Consider the following 21,165-nt stretch of genomic DNA (forward strand, 5'->3'; position numbering starts at 1 on the left):
TTTTTTTTTCTTAATTTTTGGATGAAAATCAATCAAGAATGATTCTTTTGGATTGAAATCATCTAAACAGATCGTTATCTCAAGTTTTTAGTTGTTCTTTCCATGTATTTTAGTAAAAGAAAACTCGAAAATAGAAAATGAGTGGGTTTTACCAATGTCAAGTTTCCCACTTTTCATTTTTCAAGTGTTGAACTCAGCAATAAATAAAAAGTGTCAAATTCGACAATAAAAATTGTGAACTTGGCACTAAATAAAAAAGAGTTGATTTTGACAATATAAAAAAAAAAAGTGATGAACATGACAGTAAATAGAAAAACTGTGAGTGGCCAACTTTAATAAAATATGAAATGTTGGAATTATACGTTGGGTGTTTCAAATTGAATTATTTTTAAAAGAGAAAAGCAATAGATATTCGTTTAGGTAAAAATGAATACCTAATGAATATATGATCCCGAATGTTGGAAGATGAGGAAATATCATATTTATACATTAAGCATGCAACATAGATAAAGATGCTCAGATGGATGGAAAGATTGAGAAAGATAAGAATAAAAATAAATGCATTTAAATAAAAATTACTCTACTAGATGGTAAAATAAGAGAAAATCAATTGAAATGATTTAAAAATAAATAAATAAATCAAGTATAATTACAATTCCATTTAAACAAATGTACAAGTTGAAGGTTATACGAAATCAAAAGAACGCGATTGAGATATAGCTAAAATGGGTATGAAAACATCTTCAATAATAAAAGATGTGACTCTAGATAGAATTGATTAACATCAGTCATTATGTCGAGATTTGGTTTTTTAGGCTCAAAGTCTTGCTCATAATACGTATTAAAATGACCTTAGCTTAGTTTGCTAATTAAGTGAGCTAAAATCCAAGATTCATCCATACAGGTTTTTGCCTATAAATTTTATCCAGAAAACTTTCATAACAAAATCTAGAAATTTTAGGAGTTTTTTTTATAGCTTATCATGGATATCCCCACCTTCTACTGAGACTGATCCCACAGTTGCACGCACCGCTCCCTTGGCAAGTCTTACGTGCAAATAGTTGAGTCGAGGGTCAACTGGACACTGGAGGGTGGGCCCAAGGAATTCATTGCTTTGTGGAGTTTCTAACACTTGACCTACCCTTCCCGAGGAGTTATGAGAATATAACGAACATATTTTTGGGACAATGACGGTGAGGGACTCTTTTTTGCGACTATGTACCAATTAGTCCCATAGAAAAGAATAGGGATCATTAAAGCTCCACTTAATAAAATATTCATCCAATAAGGATCTTTTGAAGATTTTTTAAGAAAATACCTGAAATACCCTTTTAACAACTCTACAAAGTGGTTTGATCTAAAAAATTATACCAAATCAAATGAAAAACTTGACCAATTTATTTAGTTATTAATATTTTTTGTGCAAATAAAAATTAAATATTTTTATTTATTAAAATCCATTAATCAATTCAATATAATTTTATTTGACTCATTTTGCTAGACTTGCTAATTTTTAAAGTTGAATCAATTCGATGAACATTCAAGTCAAGTTTTAAAATAATATTTAAATTATTTAATTTTTTTTTAATTAATCTATTAAATATAGATCAAATTAGTTTGATGATGATGATAACCATACTCATCTCCATCAGCATCATCATCATCTATATGAGGTAAAAATCATTAGTTTTGGGAAGAGAAAACAAGGATTTTCTTTTTCATTTAGATTTTTTTTTTCATTGTTATATAAGAGATGACGATAATCAAGGGGCATGTCATTGATTTTAAAATATAAGGTTATTTCAAATATTCTTAAATAAACTTGTTTCTTTAAACCTCAAAGTTCGTTGAAAGAGTAATTATGGCATTTTCGCTTCAAAAATCATTTTTAGACTAATATTTGATAAAATGAGTAGTTTCATAATGAAGTTTTTGGTACATATTTTCAAAAAATAGGTTTTTGGGGATAATTCTCCCCCTTTTTTTTTTGGTTGTATGTCTTACCAATATGCAAAACCTTCCATAGTAAGCAAGTTTGGACTTAATAATTATTTTGTGGGGTTCAATGTGGAAAAGTTTCGTAACAAATCAAGAAGTTTTAGGAGAATATACAAATGATTTTTATTTTTTTCTTATCAAAATCTCTCATTTTTAAACCTCCCTAAAATTCCTATCTTGTTCTTGATATTTGAATGTTGAATAAAATGAAAAATTGAGGGCAAAAGGTTAAATAATTATCATATTCATCAATTAATCGTGGATGAATCCATACTCATCTTTTGTTGTTGGATGTACAAATAAAAAATTCTATTACATTGCGATCCCAACAACTCCGATACTGGAGTAACATTAAAATTGACATCGATTCTCACATTGCTGATGTATAGGTAATCATATAGCCATAGATGCTTTTTAACCGTATCTTGATATATATATTAAAAAAAAAAAAAACATCTATGATTCCATACATACATCCATGTCAAATGTGAGAATCGATGTCAATTTTAATGTTACTTCAGCATTTTCCTATTAACATTTTCGTTGGGAGAACCACTGCTCCCAAATTTTATCTGCTACCAGAATCAGCCCAATTAAAATTCTGAGAGCCCATGATTAATCCTTAAAAAAGCCCATCAACCCACTCCCAGCTTAATAACTCGAGTGAGGTCTACTGTACTCCGGGAGCTGGTTAAGGTTTCCCAATACCATGCATTTTTTATTCACGTGTCAGTTGTCACTTTTAAGTCAACTTTAGTGAATATTTGGTCAACATATCTGCCTTATCCATGATAAATGATCTAAATCTAAGAAGTTGAAAAATTAAAATAGTCTTTTATCAATTTTGTCAAAAAAAAAAAAAAAAACTCGATTTTGAAATTCGAAAAGTGGGATCAACATTGCTTTTTCGTAAAAAAATTCTGAATTTCTTTTCATTACAATTGTTCGTTTTGAGTGAAATTATTCTTATTTCTCAAACGTCAAAAAATCATATTCTAAGAACCTAACTAACCATATTTTTTTCAATACGATAGTGATTTGGTGATTTTTAAATAGGTGAATATGGATTTTGATTCTAAGTGATATTATCAACACTCAGAGAGTTTAACTTAAGAAATTAATATTTCCATAATTTACCATTGTCAGATTTTCATAAATCATCTCAATCAATTGTTTCTTATTTAATCATCTATTGAAGTTATTATTACATTTTTTCAAACACTTCATATTTTTAGTTTGAATAATGCTTTTCTAACACTCCCTCTGACATACGTTTCCATCACAGAATCGTGGATCATTTTCCTCGGATATATAAAATCATAAATCTTATTCTTGTGTATCTCAAGGCAAATGATCTAGGATTCTGTGATAGGGACATATGTGAGATATCATAACTCTTTAAGTTTATCTTATCTGATCTTTCATTATGTTTCTCGAATCAATTTATAAACATTATAATTCTTGAATGCCTAAATAAATTCTCTGAAGTATAATTAATCTTACTTCTATCTTATAATTTTATTTTATAAGTCAAAGATGATACCATTTGTCAAAAATTTAGAAATGGAGTAGAAACGTTAAATATCTCCCAGTAGTACAGAAGCCCAACTTACTGTTTAATCTCTCCTCCGAAGGGCTCTCTCCTTCTATATTCGATACCTGCGTATTAAATGCAACAGCTGGGGATACCCACCCTCCCACAAAGAAAAGTCCTTTTTTTCCTTAAAAATGATGAACAAAACCCTAGCTTTTTCTTCCCCTCACAATGTCCAGCACCGACTCGGCTGCAGCCGCCACCGCTGCCACCAACGGCGGAGTCGGTGGAGGTGGTGGAGGCTCGGCTTACTTCTTCCATAACATCGGCCTCGGCTACGCCATCGCTATCGCTCTAGGTGTTCTCGTCCTCCTCTCCACCATACTCCTCGCTTCCTACGTCTGCTGCCGCTCCTCTCGCTCTGGCTCTGGCTCCCGTTCCCGCTCTCCAAACCCTAACCCTAATCGTTCAAACTCCGAAGGAATCATCGTCCCTAGTGTAATCTTTGTTGCCGAAGACGATTACGAAGGAAACGATCGAGATGAGGAGAATTCTGTTACAGGTCTTGATCAAAAGGTGATCAATTCGTATCCAAAATTTCCATTTTGTAAATCGAAGAACATTGGGAGCGGTGATTCGATGTGTTCGATCTGTCTCTGTGATTATAAAGATGGAGAGATGATGAGAATGATGCCTGATTGTCGCCATTTCTTTCATCTTTACTGCGTTGATGCTTGGTTGAGACTCCATGCTTCTTGCCCTGTTTGTCGAAATTCACCATTGCCGACTCCATTGTCGACACCGCTTTCGGAGCTCGTGCCGCTCTCTCATTATCCGGATAATCGAAGGAGGTGATGTTTAGTGAAACTTTGGATGATTGTTCTTGTTTTGTTAAAGATATAGTTTTGTTTTGTGTAAATTCTCAGTAGAAAGAACTTTTGCTATGTAATGGTTTCAGCTTCAATTAGTGTTCGATCTTTATGTGAGAACATTTAGCTAATATCTTTGCTTCTAGTGTGAGAATCCTACTTGTTTTGAGATCTAAGAAACTAAGAAATATTAAGTTTCATGTTGGCATGCATGTCTTTCCAAATCCAAGAAAGTAAGAATAGCAACAAAGGATAGAGCTTTTATGTTTTGCAATTGAAGCACTCTTCATTGTGTCAATTCTGCATGCAATACCTTTAGAGAAAATTGACAAGAAATAGAAAAAAAAAAAGTTAAAATAAAAAATACAAATACGTAGATTTACGAGGTTCTTTTCCCTTTGATCGGCTATGCCTTTGGAGGCGGGGGCAGATTTACAGTGGGGCACTTGTCCCCACAAGAACTTTCAAAATCTAAAGTTTAGTCAGCTATTGCGACAAATAAAAGAATATGCCACTATTGCCCCACAAAAAAATAAAAATTTAGTCTTAGTTTCCCCCTCAAAATTTTTCCACACTTAGTTGCCCCCCCCGTGGGCAAAATCCTGGCTCCGCTCCCTGCTTGGAGGTAATCGATCGTTTTTACTATAACAAACAAAGGATTCACCCTTCTCCATCTCTCTCCAGTCTTTTTTCTCACAAAAGAAAACCATTGGTCGAAGTTATATATTAATACTTTGACCAAATTACATAAATACCTCAGAAAACAAATAATTATCATTTTGTCCCCAGTTAATTACATACATGCCCAATTATCACAATAATTTGGGTATTGGGATCTCAATAAAAAACAACTTTTGTACAACAAATGCTGGACTATCATAATTGATGCATTTTGTAGCAAAGCCATTTCGGTTGTGGACTTTTACCTGGTTAGTTGGGGAATGAGTTGGACATTCCTTTCATGTAGCATTCCTTAATATTTTGTAGTTGCTATTTTTAAGAATAATTCCCATAATAATGGGATTCCTTGAAATCAAATAGAAATTAGGAGATTAAATTGCTTTAAAATTCCTTGTATTTTTCACTATTTCGTGTAGCTATAAATAGGAGGATTGTATTGAAAATCAATTAGTAAGAATCTTTTTCTAAATTGATTTCCCTGGAGGTGTGATTTTCCTCCACCGATTTTTGCAAAAAAGAATTTATCGTCTCTTAGTATAAGGCTGACACGTGTTTTACCATTGCTTCATATAATAATTATGATCCCATCATGAAGATCATGGAACTCCTTGAGTAACAAAGATTTGCTCTTGAGGCTACTATCAAATCGTAATTTTCATGTGATTGAAAAAAGACAACAACATACGGCAAAATGACATGATTGATCCATCATGTGGAGAGTTTCCGCCTCAATGGCAACATTAAGGCTTTTTCCCCCAAAAGTCCTATGATGGGGCATTGTAGTCAAGACCATCATCTTAGTGCGCCTCAATGGTGGTGCAGACCAAAGGAGCCTTAATAAATGTGAGGCATGGTAGTGTAAGTGAGGCGTACCAAGGCGTTGACCTTGATTGTCCCTCAAACAAGGTGCAAGGTATGCTAGGTGCACACCTCACTTAACATTGAATAAAATAAATGTATTTTATTATTTTATTTGTATAGTCTTTACATATATATATATAAATAATAAAAATAGATTTATTTGGAAAGTACATTTTTTTATCATTAAAAAATGTATACTTTTACACTGACCTTTCTGTTTGGTTCGAGTCCATTAGGGTTGGGTAAGGGCTTAGTCTACTGAAGCTCACTAGGGGGTATAGGGCTGGTCCAAGGTACAACCTGCCTCTTTAGGCTGGGTTAGGGCTCAACAAAGTCTAGACCTTGACAACCCTAATTGTTGTTGTTTTTTTTTTTTGTTGAAAAGTAACCCTAATTGTTGTTGTGCTGTAGCAACAACGACACATGTCGCTGGCCTGCTTATACTTCTTTTTTTCTTGTTCTTCCTATCTAATTTCTCTGCTATTGTCGATCCTCCTCCCCCTCCTTGTAATATTGAATGCATACTTTACCTCATATTTAATCATATTATAATTGAATAATATCCAAAGCCTACAATTGCGATCAAGGTTTATTCTACAATTGCGACGAGTCTTACCCCTCAGGCATCATTGATAGGCACAACAATTTTCCTTAATCAATGATATTGTCCTTTATGACATGGGTGACCCTCCCTCCGACAAGGACGATTCTAACAAGTCCATGCCTCTTCGGGATAAGTCAAATTCCGTGATTTCAAGTCTTGTGTACAAGTCCTTTTTAAAGAAGGGTGGGGTGTTGCAAACCCATTCCATTTAGCAATCTTACTTAGTTGGGGATGAGTTGTACATCCCTTAAAACGTATCTTTCCTCAATTTTACTAGGGTTAGTTTTTTGGAATAATTTTTTTTTACACGTTTTTAGGAATAATCACCATAATAATGTGATTCCATGGAAATCAGGATGGATATTAGGAGATTAGGTTGTTTTTAAATTCCTTTCTATCTTTTAATGATTCTTGTAGCTATAAATATGAAGTTTGTATTAAGAATCATTTTCTAAATTGATTTCCAAGAGGGGTGGGTTTTCCTAAAAAACAAACATTTTCTAGGGTTTTCCTAATTTTCTATCCTTTTTTTTTTTCCTCACATCTTCTTTCAAGGCTTGTCACACATTCTTCACTCACTTCCAACGATTCTTCTGAATCTCAAAACATGGATTAAAACACTGTATCTTAGTGTATTAGACTATATATATTGGATTTGAGCTGGTTATTGATTAGTTGTTAGTGGGTGAAAGTGGATTTTAAGCCAGACTGGTATCAACAACCCTCTACACTTTGCCAACTTAGAGACCAGGCAGCTTTACTATATATTGGAATTTTGGGATTGGGGACGATATGAAGCAGCAATGTGAACTTTCTTTCTTACATGCAACTTGTATGATAGGTTGAATGTATTTGTAGAAATTCTGGGCTATTGTGGAGAGGACAAAAAAAAAAAATCCCATCTTCCTACAATTTATTTGCTGTAAAAGCATACAATGGGTTCAAGTACAAAATCAGTTGATGGATTAGTGATTGGTAGAGTAATGTGTGAAGTTTATTACAACTGCATTATTACTGATATGAACACATTTGATTTAACTGATTTACATAGAATTGAATGGAAGAACAAGATTTCTTTAGCAGAACCTATACTTTTGGGAGAAGGCTTGATGATGATGATGAAGATGACAGGCACACACACTGCTACTCAGTTGAGAATTGAGATATGTGGCATAGCAAGGATGGATCAGGTTCTCTTAATACATGGATCTTCTATATAGTTTCTTTTTCCCTTCTGTGTGGCACCGGTCTAATTGCGAAATAAGTTCGGTACATTTGGTATTATATCATTCCCATATGAATCCTTGTGTAGATACTGGTTTCAGTTGATTGAAACCAAATCTTCATCAAAGTCTCTGCAAACAAAGATGAGGTTTACTTTATTACATTAAGGAGCTATAAGCAAATTTAAATTGTTGGCTTTCAGAGATGAAGTTGGTGGTCTGGCAAAGCAAAGCTCACTCTTCATTTTCCCTGGGTTACATACATGCATAGAGAAACCTTACCCCAAAGTTGTGGCTGTAGCGTAGCTGAGGCATAAATAGAGAGGGCAGATCATGTATTATAGCTAGCAGCAACCAACCATGTCCAACTTCAATTAAGTTTTGAGAGACGTTTAGAATGATTTTTAACAGAACCAAAGTAATTATAGAAGGAAAACTTGAACCTAATATTTTTGGAACATAATGGCATTCTGTTGTAAAGCTGTTTTACAGGTTGAGTCATGATAATCGGACTCCCTTTTTTGGTATATCCCCTTCACAGAACTGTAGATCCTTAGCTTCGGGATACACAAATAAAAAGATTAATGGTTCTGTGAGGTGCCAGGTCCGGGAGTCTGATTATCATTAGTCTTACTGGTTTTATAATAGAATATAATCCTTTTGGAAGGAAGTTATATATTTTTCACGGATAATAAAGAAACATGCTATTGGCACCCCAGCATTTACTTATTACACCCCAATTAAAAATGAAGAAAATAAGTAATTAGATGAGAACAAGTAAAAGTTGGGGTGCCAATAGAAGCCCTCTCTTTTCTTTTTCTCTTCTAGATTTCTACTCTTTGGGTTTAAGATTTTGTATGAGCCTAATCATAATTATAAACAACTACTGAAATTGTTCGAAATGAGTGTTGGGAGTGTATTAGGAAAAGTTGGGTTGCCAAATGGCAACTCTCGAAAGGTTTCATACTTGAATAACATCACAATTTAACGACATTTTTTTTAAAAACTGTTATTTAAGTCCGAATTTCAATATTCAAATTCAGTTTTGTTCAAAACATTTCACTACAATCTTCAGTAGGGCCACTGTTGCATAATCAGAGGGCTCAACAGTCCCCTTCAACCTTGTGAGAGACTTCAATAACATCTAAGTCCTCATTTTCATTACCAAAAACAAAACCTTAACCCATAGATTTGAAGAACTGAATAAAATCCTACTCCTCCATTCCACTGTGTTCAAAGTCAAGTCTTCTATTATTAAGCTTGAGTACCATTGTGGGGGACATTGGCTGACGTGGATGTGTTAGAACCATAGATACTTTTCATTGAGATATGAATGAGATCTCGATGAAAGCATCTATGGCTCTGTGCACACCAATGTCCCCCCACGATATTACTTCAGCATTATTCATTAAGCTCATTTCCTTTAACAGATGCGCAATAATGGGTTGAACAAGCAGGGTCTGTTTAGCCCTATCCCAAATCTTTGGAATAAGGTTTTGATGATGATGATGAACGGAAATGGCTTACTAAGGCCGTAGGGGCAAACACAACAAAAGATCATGAATACTAAGAGTGCTGATTTTCTCAATCAATCCGCCAGACAAGACGAACTCAAAACACTCCCTGCCGTGACATGTGCAAGAACCGTAGATTTTCCTCAGGATATGTAACTGCACACCCCCGTAAACATGTGCAGTTATGCATCCCAAGGGTAAAAATCTATGGTTCTTGCACATGCCACATCAGTGAGTTTTTGAGTTCATCTGTCAGCATTGGGTTAGAAAATCATTACACGAATACTAATGCAAATTTACCAAGATAGACAGGAAAGCTCTATGTGTTTATTTTGCAGTGTGACTAAACTACTCTTTGACACAAGCGCCTAAAATATTGAAAACAATACACAAAAAGTATGATGACTTTATGTTCTAACAAGGAAGCTTGATGCCTGACTTCCATTTGGGACCAATCAACAGAATGTCTCATGTTTCTAAAAAATTGAAAATAAAATAGCCAGAAAAGGAACTCTTTTTCATAATCGATATCCCCTTGTTCGCCTGGTCAGATGTTCACCTGCATCAAAGATGAGTGACAAACACATTACACACCTTGATAAAATATGAAAGCACAACCTGACTTGCCACCACATTTAAATCCTAGTTTTATTTTGTAGTTCACAATAGTGAGAAAGGGCCACATAAAGGAGATATTATAAACCCAAAGACCAGCCGGTGTTGTAGTATTTTGAAGAATAATGATTTTCTGATGCCCCCCTCTGATACACGCCCCCTGACGTGGCATGTGCTAGAACCATAGATTCTTTTCCTAAGGAAACACAACTGCACATATTAATGGGGATGTACAGTTGTGTATCCCAAGGGTAAATCTATGGTTCTAGCTCATGCCATGTCAGGGGGCGTGTCAGAGGGAGCATCAGAAAATCACGACTATTTTGAATGGTCAAAAGAAAGAAAAACGAAAATTGCACTTTGGGGTACAAAAAAATATCTGGTCGGTCAATCATTTACGAGACAAACCTAAACATCCAACCAACCGCGTTCTTTAGAATAGTTGAGAAGGAAACATATAACTTCAGTTTGTTGAATGATTAGGATCATTTAAACAGTATGGTTTGCTCCCTTACAGGTGTGTCAAAGGTAGGGTACAGACCACCTAAAACGACAGGACAATAACATCCCATCGTCCCACTTAGTACATCATGATGATGTAGAATTCAAAAGAGTAAAGAATTGTCAAATATAATTCGGGAAGACTAAATGTCGGGTCGTTTATACCTGGAACCATGTGTGGAGGTGGATATTGTTAAAATAGGATCTCCGGTACTCAAAAGAAATATTTCATTTTGATTTCTTTTGTGGCTCAGAAACCCTCGATCCCTTGATATTACAAACAGGTTCGTCCCCAGATTGAATAAGCTTCAGTCCTGGATGAACTTTGAGGTCTCTCATTACTATCTTCTGGCCAATGTCCAACTCGCTTAGATCAACGTCAATGTAGGGGGGAACAATGTCAGCGGGGCAAAGGTACTTAACAGTCCTCTTTATGGTATTCAAATAAGCCCCTGCCAGTTTGGCATTGCATAATCACATATCACACACACGGACAGAGCTAAGGAATCATTACATATCTGAGAAATAAGAGACTGTTTCTTAACTCGCATAAAAGTTAACAAGAGAAAAAGAAAATCCAAGATACACCATCAGGTTGACTTTAAACTTTAAAGATGGTATTCAGACGCTACCCCCTCTTTGAAGACCTACATAAATTATTAAGAGAGCTTCTATTGGCATCCCAACTTTTACTTATCACACCCAGCTTTTTTAAATTATTTTTCACCCCAATTAAAGATCAAAACACACAATTCAAACATTACAAAAATTTGGTTCAAGTTAGTACCTCAACATTACAAAGCATTATAACACATTCAAACAATTTTGGCAGTTGTTTACAATTAGGATTAGTCTCGTATAAAATCCAAAACCCAGAATCCAACAGCAGAAATCTATTATTAAAAAAAAAAAAAAAGAGGGAGAGAAGAAGATAGAGTTTCTATTGAAACTCCAACTTTTACTTATTCTCAACCATTGACATATTTTTTTTTACTTTTATTGGGGTGTAATAAGTAAAAGTTGGGGTGCCAATAGCACCTCTCATCATTAATTTGATGATTCTAACCTTCTCGTTCACCAGTGATGCCTTATCACATACATTAGGGGTCGGCAATATGAATCCTACTTAGCCGTTAAACTCTATTTAAATCGGTAACTTCAATCAAGGCATGATTCTTTAGATCTTCTCTTACTATCTCCATCCATGCCTTTTTTAGCCTTCCACTCTATCCAGATTTGTCCCTATAGTCTACACTAAATGTTACAGAAACTTGACCAAAAGGAAGACATGTTAGCTCCACCAGATGCGTCCAGACAAAAGTGGTCATGTAACCTTGTCACAGCCATAGTGGAACAATCGTTCGTGGCCCAACTAATGCAAGCCTTTAGCATGTCAAGAGTGACAGGAAGTTTTGGTGATTCTCCGGCACACCCTTACACGACAAAAATTGAGGGGCCCCGAACACCTACAGCACATTCCCCTTGGAACAATGATTTGCCATGTCTTTGCTACTCATTCATTGCTGCAAATCACAGCTACCGTCATTCAAGGTCTAACCACCTTTTGCAATCTCGACACCCAGTTCCCATATAGAAACTTACCCAGGAGTATCCATAGACGCTCACGCAGCACCCCTGTTAGTGCTAAGAGCTGCTTTATTGCCATCATGTGGCACAGGCCACGTAGAAGGCTTATCCCACTGTATAAAGCCACCATTAAAATACTCAGCACCATAGCTTTAACCAACATTAGCTTCCCAATCTCACCCTAGACCACCTGTCACATGGCTAGAGAATTACATGAGTTTTGATACCAATTTTGTCATGGCCATACTGGAGTGACAGCAGAGGGGGAATGCAGCGCACTAGTTCACGGCCCAACTAACGTAAGCTTTTAACGTGTCAAGTGTGACATGAAGCTTTGGTGATCCAACAACACACACGTATGCGACATAAGCTTTCCACACTCCGCACCCAAATGACAGTCTTGCTACTCCACTTTCCCAGCCAAAGTTTCTCACCCCAAATTTTTCCTTGATGAATGTTCTCCACAAACACTAGTATTCCACCTCAAACCCCCCACAACTATCACTTTTCTTTACGCTAGTCTCAAAATGTCTACTCCTTTTGGCTAGGAGAATTAGAAGGCAATTTCTTATTTTCGTGAGAGGCATTGCTAGTAAATTACAATAACATTAGATATACACTAGCTTTGGGAGTGTAAACTCCACAACCAAAGATAATAACAGATTAGTTAAAAAATGACACTTATTGAGTATATAATAACCCACAAAACTAATTGATTGCACTTTTTTAAAGTGGAAAAAAAATGAGGGAAGGCCAAATTAGAGTAATAAGTGAGAACAAAACTTGTGAGGATCTCATTTAGGAGGAGGATACCCCCAACAATAAAGCCAAGTCAAATATACAAGTTTCTCCCAATTAAACACAGGAACCTAACACCTGAGAGGGATGGGACTCTTCAAGCACTTCTAAGTTCTAACTTTGATGTATGAACATATTTTCCTTGTTAACCTTGTGTTTTATAGCTTTCCAAGACTAGCTCTAGATTTGAAGGTTAAGACACCTTACACCACTTAGTTGTGGGTAGGACCCAACCAAAATTTGGAACCCATTGATTCAACAATTTAGATTAATGGTAAAAAACAATGGCCACATGCACGTGATGTGGGGGAGATTCATCGAGAGCGATGAACCTCCAGTGCATATGAAGTGAAAAAAAGGTAAAGTTTCCCATCACTTTATATAATATGACTTTGGAGACTTCATAGACTTGGTAGAAGAATAACAAAATAGTGTAGAAAAAGAGATTGTTTGAGGAAACCTTTTTTTAATCCAGGGCAAACGTCTTCTCCTCTGTATATAAGGGGCACTTCAACCTTTAATAGAGCATGTGAAGGGGCTCTTATAAATGTGACATTAAGTACAGCATCCGTGCCCGCATGGAGATGAAGCTAACAAAATTGAGAAAATATGTGATTTAGAATATGAATAGGCAAATTCAGCAGCAAAATACAAGCATCAACAAAAAAACTTATTACAGTATTCTTTATGAAGTCATAAAAATCAAATGGTGCTTGAACGAAAGCCCAAGCCCAGCCTAATTTTCAAAAGAGTTCAAATCACCACTTTAAGTATGTGAGTTACTCTAGTTAAGTCAGTGAAAATAAAGGTAGCTCAATACATAAATGTGAAAAAGTGAACACTTGACCAGCTTTTCGTTTTCTCTGTCAAACCAACCATCAACTTGTTAATCCTTTTGTAAACACATACAAAACTTTCAATTTATCTTTTGTTCGATTGCTCAACTGACTTAATAATATAAATTTACTGATGTTTTCTGATTTCAATTTACCATTATCATCCACGCCTTATCCCAATATTTTTTTTATAAGCATAAAATTTAGTAAATAAGCGAATAGAGTACAAGAAAAACAAGGTGGTCGAGATGATCAACCAAGAAACAAAAGCATCTAACTAGCATTAGATCGTCTCCCAACGAAAGACAAAGTCTTCAAAAACGTCCCCCTTAAAATCCGGGCAAAGCTTACACCAAAAGAATAAAAGACCTAAAATTTTCAGCACAATGTCCTGGGTTGTTGAAACTTCACCCCTAAAAATTCTCCGGTTCCTTTCCAACCATCAACCCCAACAAATGGCAAACGGAAGTAACCTCCACAAAGTATTCAATCTCCTTGAAAATGGAGACAGATCCCAACTTTGAAACAAAGAGAACTAAATATGGAAGTACCCAAGAAATCCTGAAGAGATCAAAGAAATGATGCCAAATAGGAGAAGAGCACCCACAATGAAAAAGAATGTGGTCGACTGACTAAGCACTCGATATACAAAGTCCACAAGAATTGGGTATTACATAGCCGCTCTTGATTAAAAGATCAAGCGTTGGTAATTTATTCAAGACAGATAACTAGATAAAGAAACAAACCTTGGAAGGGACTTTTGAACCCCAAATGATGGATGATGGAAAATGAATATCTGTATTGGAGACCCCAGTGAGCCTCTGAGTGAAGGAGTTAACAATGAAGTTTGTGTTTTTTGTAAGAGTCCACTCCCTCCTATCATCTTCTAAGGCATCCCAATGCGAGTTGCCGAGGTGGGTCATTAGATTTGCAAGGTCTTGGAGTTCCCAATCATTGAAACCTCTCCTAAATCCCAAATGATCGTCTTATCCCAATTATTAGGGTAGGCACCATGAATATTTCCTTGCAACTCAAATCTATCTAGAGATGTATCTTCGGCCAATGCACATATACTTAACAAATTTATTAATATCTCAAGTACATGTCACTCAACCTTCCTCTCGTCACTTTGAGCACTCTATCATCATCTTCTTTCTACCAAAGTTGGTCTTTTTCATAGATGCCCAAGACAAATTGATATATGTCATTGCCACATTTACCCATTTTAACCAATAATTTTCTTGACATATTGGTACATAAATCTCAGAAATTAACCATAATGAACCAATTCCTTTGATTTATTCAGTTGTGAGTTCATGGTTCTGTATATCATTTAAATAAATTCTTACAAACAATGAGAAAAATGTTCAGTACTGTCACAATTATCTGTAAATTTTGCATTTTATCCAAAACCCAGAACTAAAACATGGTAAAATTCGAACCATACCTTTCGTGGCAACACTCGAACCTTCTCCAGGATCTCGTCCGAATCAAATGCAGGTCGAACCTCCAGATCAAATAGCCTTGATAGGAAGAACGAGCGACCGAGATGATTAACAAGCTTCCTGATCTGGTTTGTCTGGACAGATATTAGGCGTTTGTTCCCACCTTCCTCTCCTTTCTCCTGCTCGAATACGATGCTCGGCACGCGACCAACTTTCCTCTCTTTCGCGGATATGATTCTACCAGAGATTGAGCGAGGGATTGCGAGGATCGTCTCTGCGTGTTTAGGGTCGGGTTTGGGGAGATCTTCGAGGTATGTAAGGGGAGGGATCTCGGGTTCGTGAAGGATTGCTGCTGTTGCTGCTTGAGAGAAGGATCTTAATCGTGTAGTTTTGGCGAGTAGAGAGCGTTGAATCCACATTTTTTGGAGTCAAACGAGATGGATTGCAGGAAGAATGGTTGAGAGATGAGGGAGCTTCGAGACCTTCAAGTTCTCCTCTCTGGTTTTGAGTGTCTGTGTGAGTTTGATCGATCTAGAATTCGAGATGAGAGAACACATTTGAGGCTTAAGGAGGGTTTTTGATAGGGCTGGAACCTGGGCGGGTTGGAGGGTAAACCCAGGCTCAACCCAAGTAGCACAACCCTCAACCCAACCCGACTCAACTCAACTTGACCATGGGGCCTAAGCTCACTAACCCAAGCTTAGTATTATAAAATGGATTGCGTTTGGGTTAGCCCAAATTTAAATAATTTTAGATGATTTGGTTGAGTTAGTTTCGTTAAATAACATAATTTCATTTTAATTAGCAAGTAATTTTAACATTTTCAAAAAAGATATACAAAATCAAAAGTAAAATTATTGTAAATAAAATTATATACAACCTTCAAATCCATCATTGAGAGAATATTTAGACAAATCATACTAAATCAAAGTTCACGTAATATTAATTAATTGTTCACAAGTCATAATAATGAGATGGAATTATAAAAAATTCTAATAAAATATAAAAATATTTATATAGTAGTATATGCTAGGGGTGCAACTTAATTCAGTTCAAACCGAGAATCGATTCAATCCGTGAATTTTAGATTGGGTTGGTTCGATTTTAATTAAATACGATTCGGTTTCGAGTTAAAAAAAATAAGAACCGATAGATTCGATTCGGTTTTCGGTTCAGGATTTATATATAACCAAACCAAACCGAAAACCGAACCAAATACCATTTAAAAATTTTAAATGTAATTTATTTTAAAAACCAAACCTCTCTCGTCTCTGTGCTCGTGCGACCTACAACCTGCGTCTCTCTCTCTCTCAGCGTGCGGCTGCGGGTGTGCGACTGTAGGTTACTCTCAACTCTAGTGCCCGGCCGTTCTTCATTCTCTCTCTCGGTGTGTGGTTGCGGGCGTGCGATCGCGGGCGTGTGGCTACAGGTTACCTATCAACTCCGGTGGCCAGCGGGTCTTCCTCCTCTGTCTCTCTCTCGACGTGCGGCTGCAGGTACCTCTCAATCATGGAAATCCATTTTGATCTGTGATGGGTTGGGGTTTGTAAAAAGAAATTAATTTTTCCGATAATTTTTAGAAATCTAATTTTTATTTTAATTAATCTAATTTTTTATGTGATCTCATAATCTTGTTTTTTTATTTTTAATTTTTCATAATTCATGTGTTTATTTATATAATTTTACTGATAAATTTGTGTAAAATTTTTTTTAACAACCCATGGAACCGAACCGAACCAAACCGAAGTAAGGTCGGTTTGGGTTGGTTCGGTTCTAGATCAAATCGGTTCGGTTCTGGTTTTCGTATAATGAAACCGACCTTGGTCGGTTCGGTTCTGATTTTACTCTAAATCGAACCAACCCGAACCAAGTTGCACCCCTAGTATATGCCATAGGTTCGGGTTGAGTCAGGTTGCTCATACCCTCATTTCGAGCTCAACCTGAATTAAAATCAGATTGGGATACTCTACTCAACTCATTTTCTACATAACTCGACCCAGATTCACTCATCTATCGGGTAAAGTTCGGGCAATTCGGGCCAGGTAGCAGCCCTAGTTTTTAAAGGGAGGCTAGATTTAGTTTGGACTCTCAAGAGTTGACTTAGAGTTGGATCGTTTTGGGTTAAAGTGGACGAGTTGAGGAAATAAACAGTTTGGGAGCTTGATTGGCCTTTCGGCTTTCACAAATGATTGTAATTTTTGTTGCCTATTACAAATATTTGTGTGCTTAACGCTTCTAAATCTATGTTACCTAGTTAGTTGGTACACTCAGTTGGAATTCGGGTTCATGGTTCATCGTTCGTCACTCTTGAACAAGCCCAATTCATACATGTAGTTTGTAGTAGGGGTGGACACAATTTGGGTTGGTTTGGGTTGGGGGCAAAATTTGAACCAAACCAAATTTGATTGGTTTTACAAATTTGGAAATGAAACTGAATCAACTACCCCTTAACATCGAACCAACCCGAACCGACTTTAGTTCGGTTCGGTTCTCGATTCTCCTAAACATAGATATTAAGCCAGCAATTTTCAAATCTAACATCAAAACCCTCTAAGTTGCTTCAAAAAATTCAGATCCAACACCAAACTTAACATTGAAATCAATAGTGAAAATTAATTATTTTTTGGGTTTTTTTTTTTTCCCTTCAAATTCATATAAATTTATCCTTTATAACCCCAAAGCATTGGATCATGTTTTTAGATGCCTCAAGTTGATCCCAAGGACCCTTAGTGACATTGAAATCTTACTAGGAAACACCACAAGTTGAACAAATAGAAATCGTGATTTGTTCTTAATCGACTAATCAAGTTTTGTTCTCAATCATTTCGAAATTGCGATTCCCCGATGTTACAGGCTACGGAAAGAGAGTACCTATTCAACGCTTGATGTTACAGACTACCAAACCAAACCAATTCGAAATGCCTTGATTCGGTTCGATTCTCAGTTTGACCCGATCTAATGTGCACCCCTAATTCGTAGATGATATTTAAATCATTTATGTTAATATCATAGAAGAAGACTTAGGGAAGGGGGCATATCATAAGTTTTAAAACACAAATGGGTATCTTTATATTGACCAAATCTTGGGATTTTCAAAATAAGGGTTAACTTAAGTATTAACCAACACCGTGGGAAAACCTAAGAATGTGAAGAACATAAAAATGGTAGTTTGGGTATTTCAAAAATATTATAAGGTGAGATGAGGTTGAGGAATCATTAAGGAAAGAAAAATTTACTCCAAAACTTAGGGATTATTTAGAAAGAAATCCCTCTACCAAGGTCCTTTAAGTAATTTTTCCATTTTTATTTACCAAGACTTATTCTTTGACCCATTTATGTACTTGGTGGTATTGGTATATTGGTATTTGTTTACTTATTTGATTTGAATGAAGAGTACCTTGGGTCACCATTTTTTGCTGAGATTTATGTATTTTTTAATATTCTTTTTACGAGTTTTAATTAATTTTAACGAATTAAGTAGAGTTAATTTTAAACAAATGACAATAATAACACTTTAAACGCAAATCGAAAAAAAAATACAACACATAATTCACATGCTTCAACTAGATTACCTACATCTTAGGGCGACAATGAGATCCTTCCCTATTTAGGATAAAAAATATGGTTGCATTTTCTTGATCTCATTTCCTCTCAATAAAACTAGAAATTCTCGTACGTTAAAACCCGAGGACGCATAGTTCGTATGGAAATAAAATTGCTCCTATGAAAAGTTATTCGGAGTCGCTCTTGATGTACAATCCAATATACCAATGTAATACTACATAACCAATATAATACAACATATGTACATCACAATGTACATAAATCTTCAAAGTCTAAGAAAAACTATTTTAGACTAGTTACCTTTTCAAGTGATTTTCTCTTAATCAGTCTTGATCTTGTTTTTTATTTGAATAGTTGAGGCAGATAGAATCTTTAGGTTGGAAATGAAGGAGAAAATTTTACTTTATAAGTTAAAGATATTGGAAAGAAAACCATTCGTCTTCAATCTCCCACAAAAATCTATCTTGATATTGTTTTTTATATGAATGGTTGAGACATATAGAATCTTTATGTTGGTGTTATATATCAGGTTGGGCCACTAGGAATCTACTGTTTTACAACCTTATGTTTGGAAATATGAAAGAGGAAAATTTCCTGTATCAATTAAAGATATTGGATTTTGGGGGGATTAAAATCAAAGGTTTTCAGCAAGGATATATGAAATGAGTGCATTTCAGTCCCTTAACTAGTCTCCATTGAAGACTGAAGTAAAGGGTCGCAAAGTTTTGTTGAGATTTATGGGAATTTTCTTTTTTTGCTTATTTTATTTTATTTTATTTATAATGGTAATCTTTGCATAATTTCATGTGGCTGAAGATTTAAAAAGAGTAAAAAAAAAAAAAAAACTTGTATAAGAATATATTTGATAGGAAAACAAATCCTTATACAACACATATTTTTCATGCAAGGTTTGTGCTGGCAAGAACCGTAAATGATTGTTAATGATTTCCGTGTTTGTGTTCATGTTGGTTTCGTGATTTTTTTAGGTGTAAGGCTTGAAGTCCATTTTTTATAGATATGTTTTGGAGTACAAAATTGTGGGAGTTGGATTTGATGTATTGTGTGTTAGCAATCTCCCTCAAAATGAACTCTTAACATGTAGTTATATGTGGGGATTGGACATTACCCGAATCGGGTGGCCTAAGGAGCCTAGTAATCGACACCCTTGGAGTGGACATGTCGGTTGTGGGTGACATGGACATTGGTGGAATTACAAAGTCGAAGTTGTTACAATGACCTTCTTTTAGTAGGGTTTGAATTTAGAAGTTCTCAAAAATTGCAACTATTTAAAATTGCGCTCAAAAATACAAAAAAAAAAATGGTATTGATTCACAAGGGATGCAAATCCAAAACTCCCAACTACGTCGTCTAAACATGCCCTGAAAGACATATCAACTTGTATTAACATAGCACCAAGCCATCGACCCATACCAATATCAATTGAGCGGTCACAATCATGCATACAAAGAGTTGGTTACATCACATACATGTATTGGGCTTGAAGGTGTCAGCTTGTTAAGTTGGTTAAAGTTTGTAAGCGTTGATATCGCAACCTGGATTCTAAATTCGCCTTCACCTACAAAATATTGTATCAAACATATTACGTAATTACAAAATACAAAATATTGTATCAAACAATGACCTTGACTTTTGTCCTGCACAAGAAATTGATAGAAAATGACCAAAACAACCTCATCCTCAATCTAATGACATGAACCCTTGATCCCCCCCCCCCCCCCCCAAAAAAAAAAAAAACTCCCTCCCTTAAAACCCATTGTCTTTGACGTCTAATATAAATTATTTTAAATTAGTAAACCTTTTCAAACAAATTTTCTTTTCAAAAAACTATTGTCTTTAATGTGCCACAAAAATCCATTATGAGTTTGTTTTTTTTTATTTGAATGGTTGAGGCAGATAGAATCTTTAGGTTGGATATGAAGTAGAAAAATCTACTTAGTCTCTCTTTTGACAAAGATTGAAATTAACATACAGAGAGAAATTTACTTAAATCGAAGGCTTTCGACAAAGATTGCAATGAGTGCATTCCAATCTCTTAATTAGTCTCTCTTTAAAGATTGAAGTCAAAGGGTATAAGTTCAATTTGTGAACAAAAGGTATCCCTATTTTTTTATATTGTAGATAAAAAAGATAACCTCACCTCAAACTTGAATCTTAACGAAGATCTCCATCTGATTTATGCAAAAGTCTCAAATCTGGAAAGTTTTCTCATATCGAGACTTAGCGACAATCAAGTTAATAGGGATAAAGAAGGGTTGAATTTAGAAAATGAATTCAAAATCCTTTACCTATGTGTTGAGTTCGATTTTTGTTCTGTAACCTAAATGGATTATAAAGTTACCGTCCAAAATTTAGAAATTATTTAAAAAGAAGAATAATTTACCAAAACGGTACAGTTTTGGAAATTAATTACCAAAACGGTAAACACTAGTAGCAATTAATCCGAAAACGGTAATTTTACCATTTTCGGAATTAATTTTTTTTACCCAATCGGTAAAAACAGTAAAATGTAATTTT

The 21,165-nt window shown here is 35.4% G+C and overlaps 2 protein-coding genes across 3 annotated transcripts; one reads left to right on the forward strand and one right to left on the reverse strand.

The window, feature by feature from the left end:
* Positions 1-3,642: 3,642 nt before the first annotated feature.
* Positions 3,643-8,217, forward strand: LOC147393770 (RING-H2 finger protein ATL67-like). 2 transcript variants are annotated; one of them, XM_086456867.1, is made up of 2 exons: positions 3,643-4,383; positions 7,599-8,217. In XM_086456867.1, exons 1-2 carry the CDS (start codon positions 3,764-3,766, stop codon positions 7,765-7,767), a joined length of 789 nt encoding a protein of 262 aa, XP_086312993.1. In that variant the 5' UTR covers positions 3,643-3,763; the 3' UTR covers positions 7,768-8,217. The 2 variants fall into 2 exon arrangements, with proteins under 2 accessions (XP_086312993.1, XP_086312994.1); XM_086456868.1 differs by lacking the exon at positions 7,599-8,217 and having other exon boundaries at positions 3,644-6,088.
* A 1,374-nt stretch (positions 8,218-9,591) lies between these two features.
* On the reverse strand, positions 9,592-15,619 carry LOC147393771 (Ribosomal protein L25/Gln-tRNA synthetase, anti-codon-binding domain-containing protein). Its single transcript, XM_086456489.1, has 4 exons — positions 15,069-15,619; positions 13,246-13,375; positions 10,566-10,852; positions 9,592-9,843 (listed from the first exon to the last, which is right to left on the reverse strand). The coding sequence occupies exons 1-3, from the start codon at positions 15,483-15,485 to the stop codon at positions 10,629-10,631; spliced, it is 771 nt and encodes a 256-aa protein (XP_086312615.1). The 5' UTR covers positions 15,486-15,619; the 3' UTR covers positions 9,592-9,843; positions 10,566-10,628.
* Positions 15,620-21,165: the final 5,546 nt, after the last annotated feature.

The sequence above is a fragment of the Akebia trifoliata genome, chromosome 10, assembly GCF_017979445.1.
Source record: "Akebia trifoliata isolate Shusen 1 chromosome 10, ASM1797944v1, whole genome shotgun sequence".
Taxonomy (NCBI): Eukaryota; Viridiplantae; Streptophyta; class Magnoliopsida; order Ranunculales; family Lardizabalaceae; genus Akebia; species Akebia trifoliata.

Excerpts from the sequence above, each read along its gene's own strand:
- LOC147393770 (XM_086456867.1), top strand. The coding sequence starts at position 3,764 with ATGTCCAGCACCGACTCGGCTGCAGCCGCCACCGCTGCCACCAACGGC. Across the intron at positions 4,384-7,598 it reads TATCCGGATAATCGAAGGAG|AATTGAATGGAAGAACAAGA; the intron begins GTGATGTTTAGT and ends TGATTTACATAG.
- LOC147393771 (XM_086456489.1), bottom strand. The coding sequence starts at position 15,485 with ATGTGGATTCAACGCTCTCTACTCGCCAAAACTACACGATTAAGATCC. Across the intron at positions 13,376-15,068 it reads TTCGAGTGTTGCCACGAAAG|CTTCATCTCCATGCGGGCAC; the intron begins GTATGGTTCGAA and ends CAATTTTGTTAG. Across the intron at positions 10,853-13,245 it reads TTGCCCTGGATTAAAAAAAG|GGGCTTATTTGAATACCATA; the intron begins GTTTCCTCAAAC and ends CCAAACTGGCAG.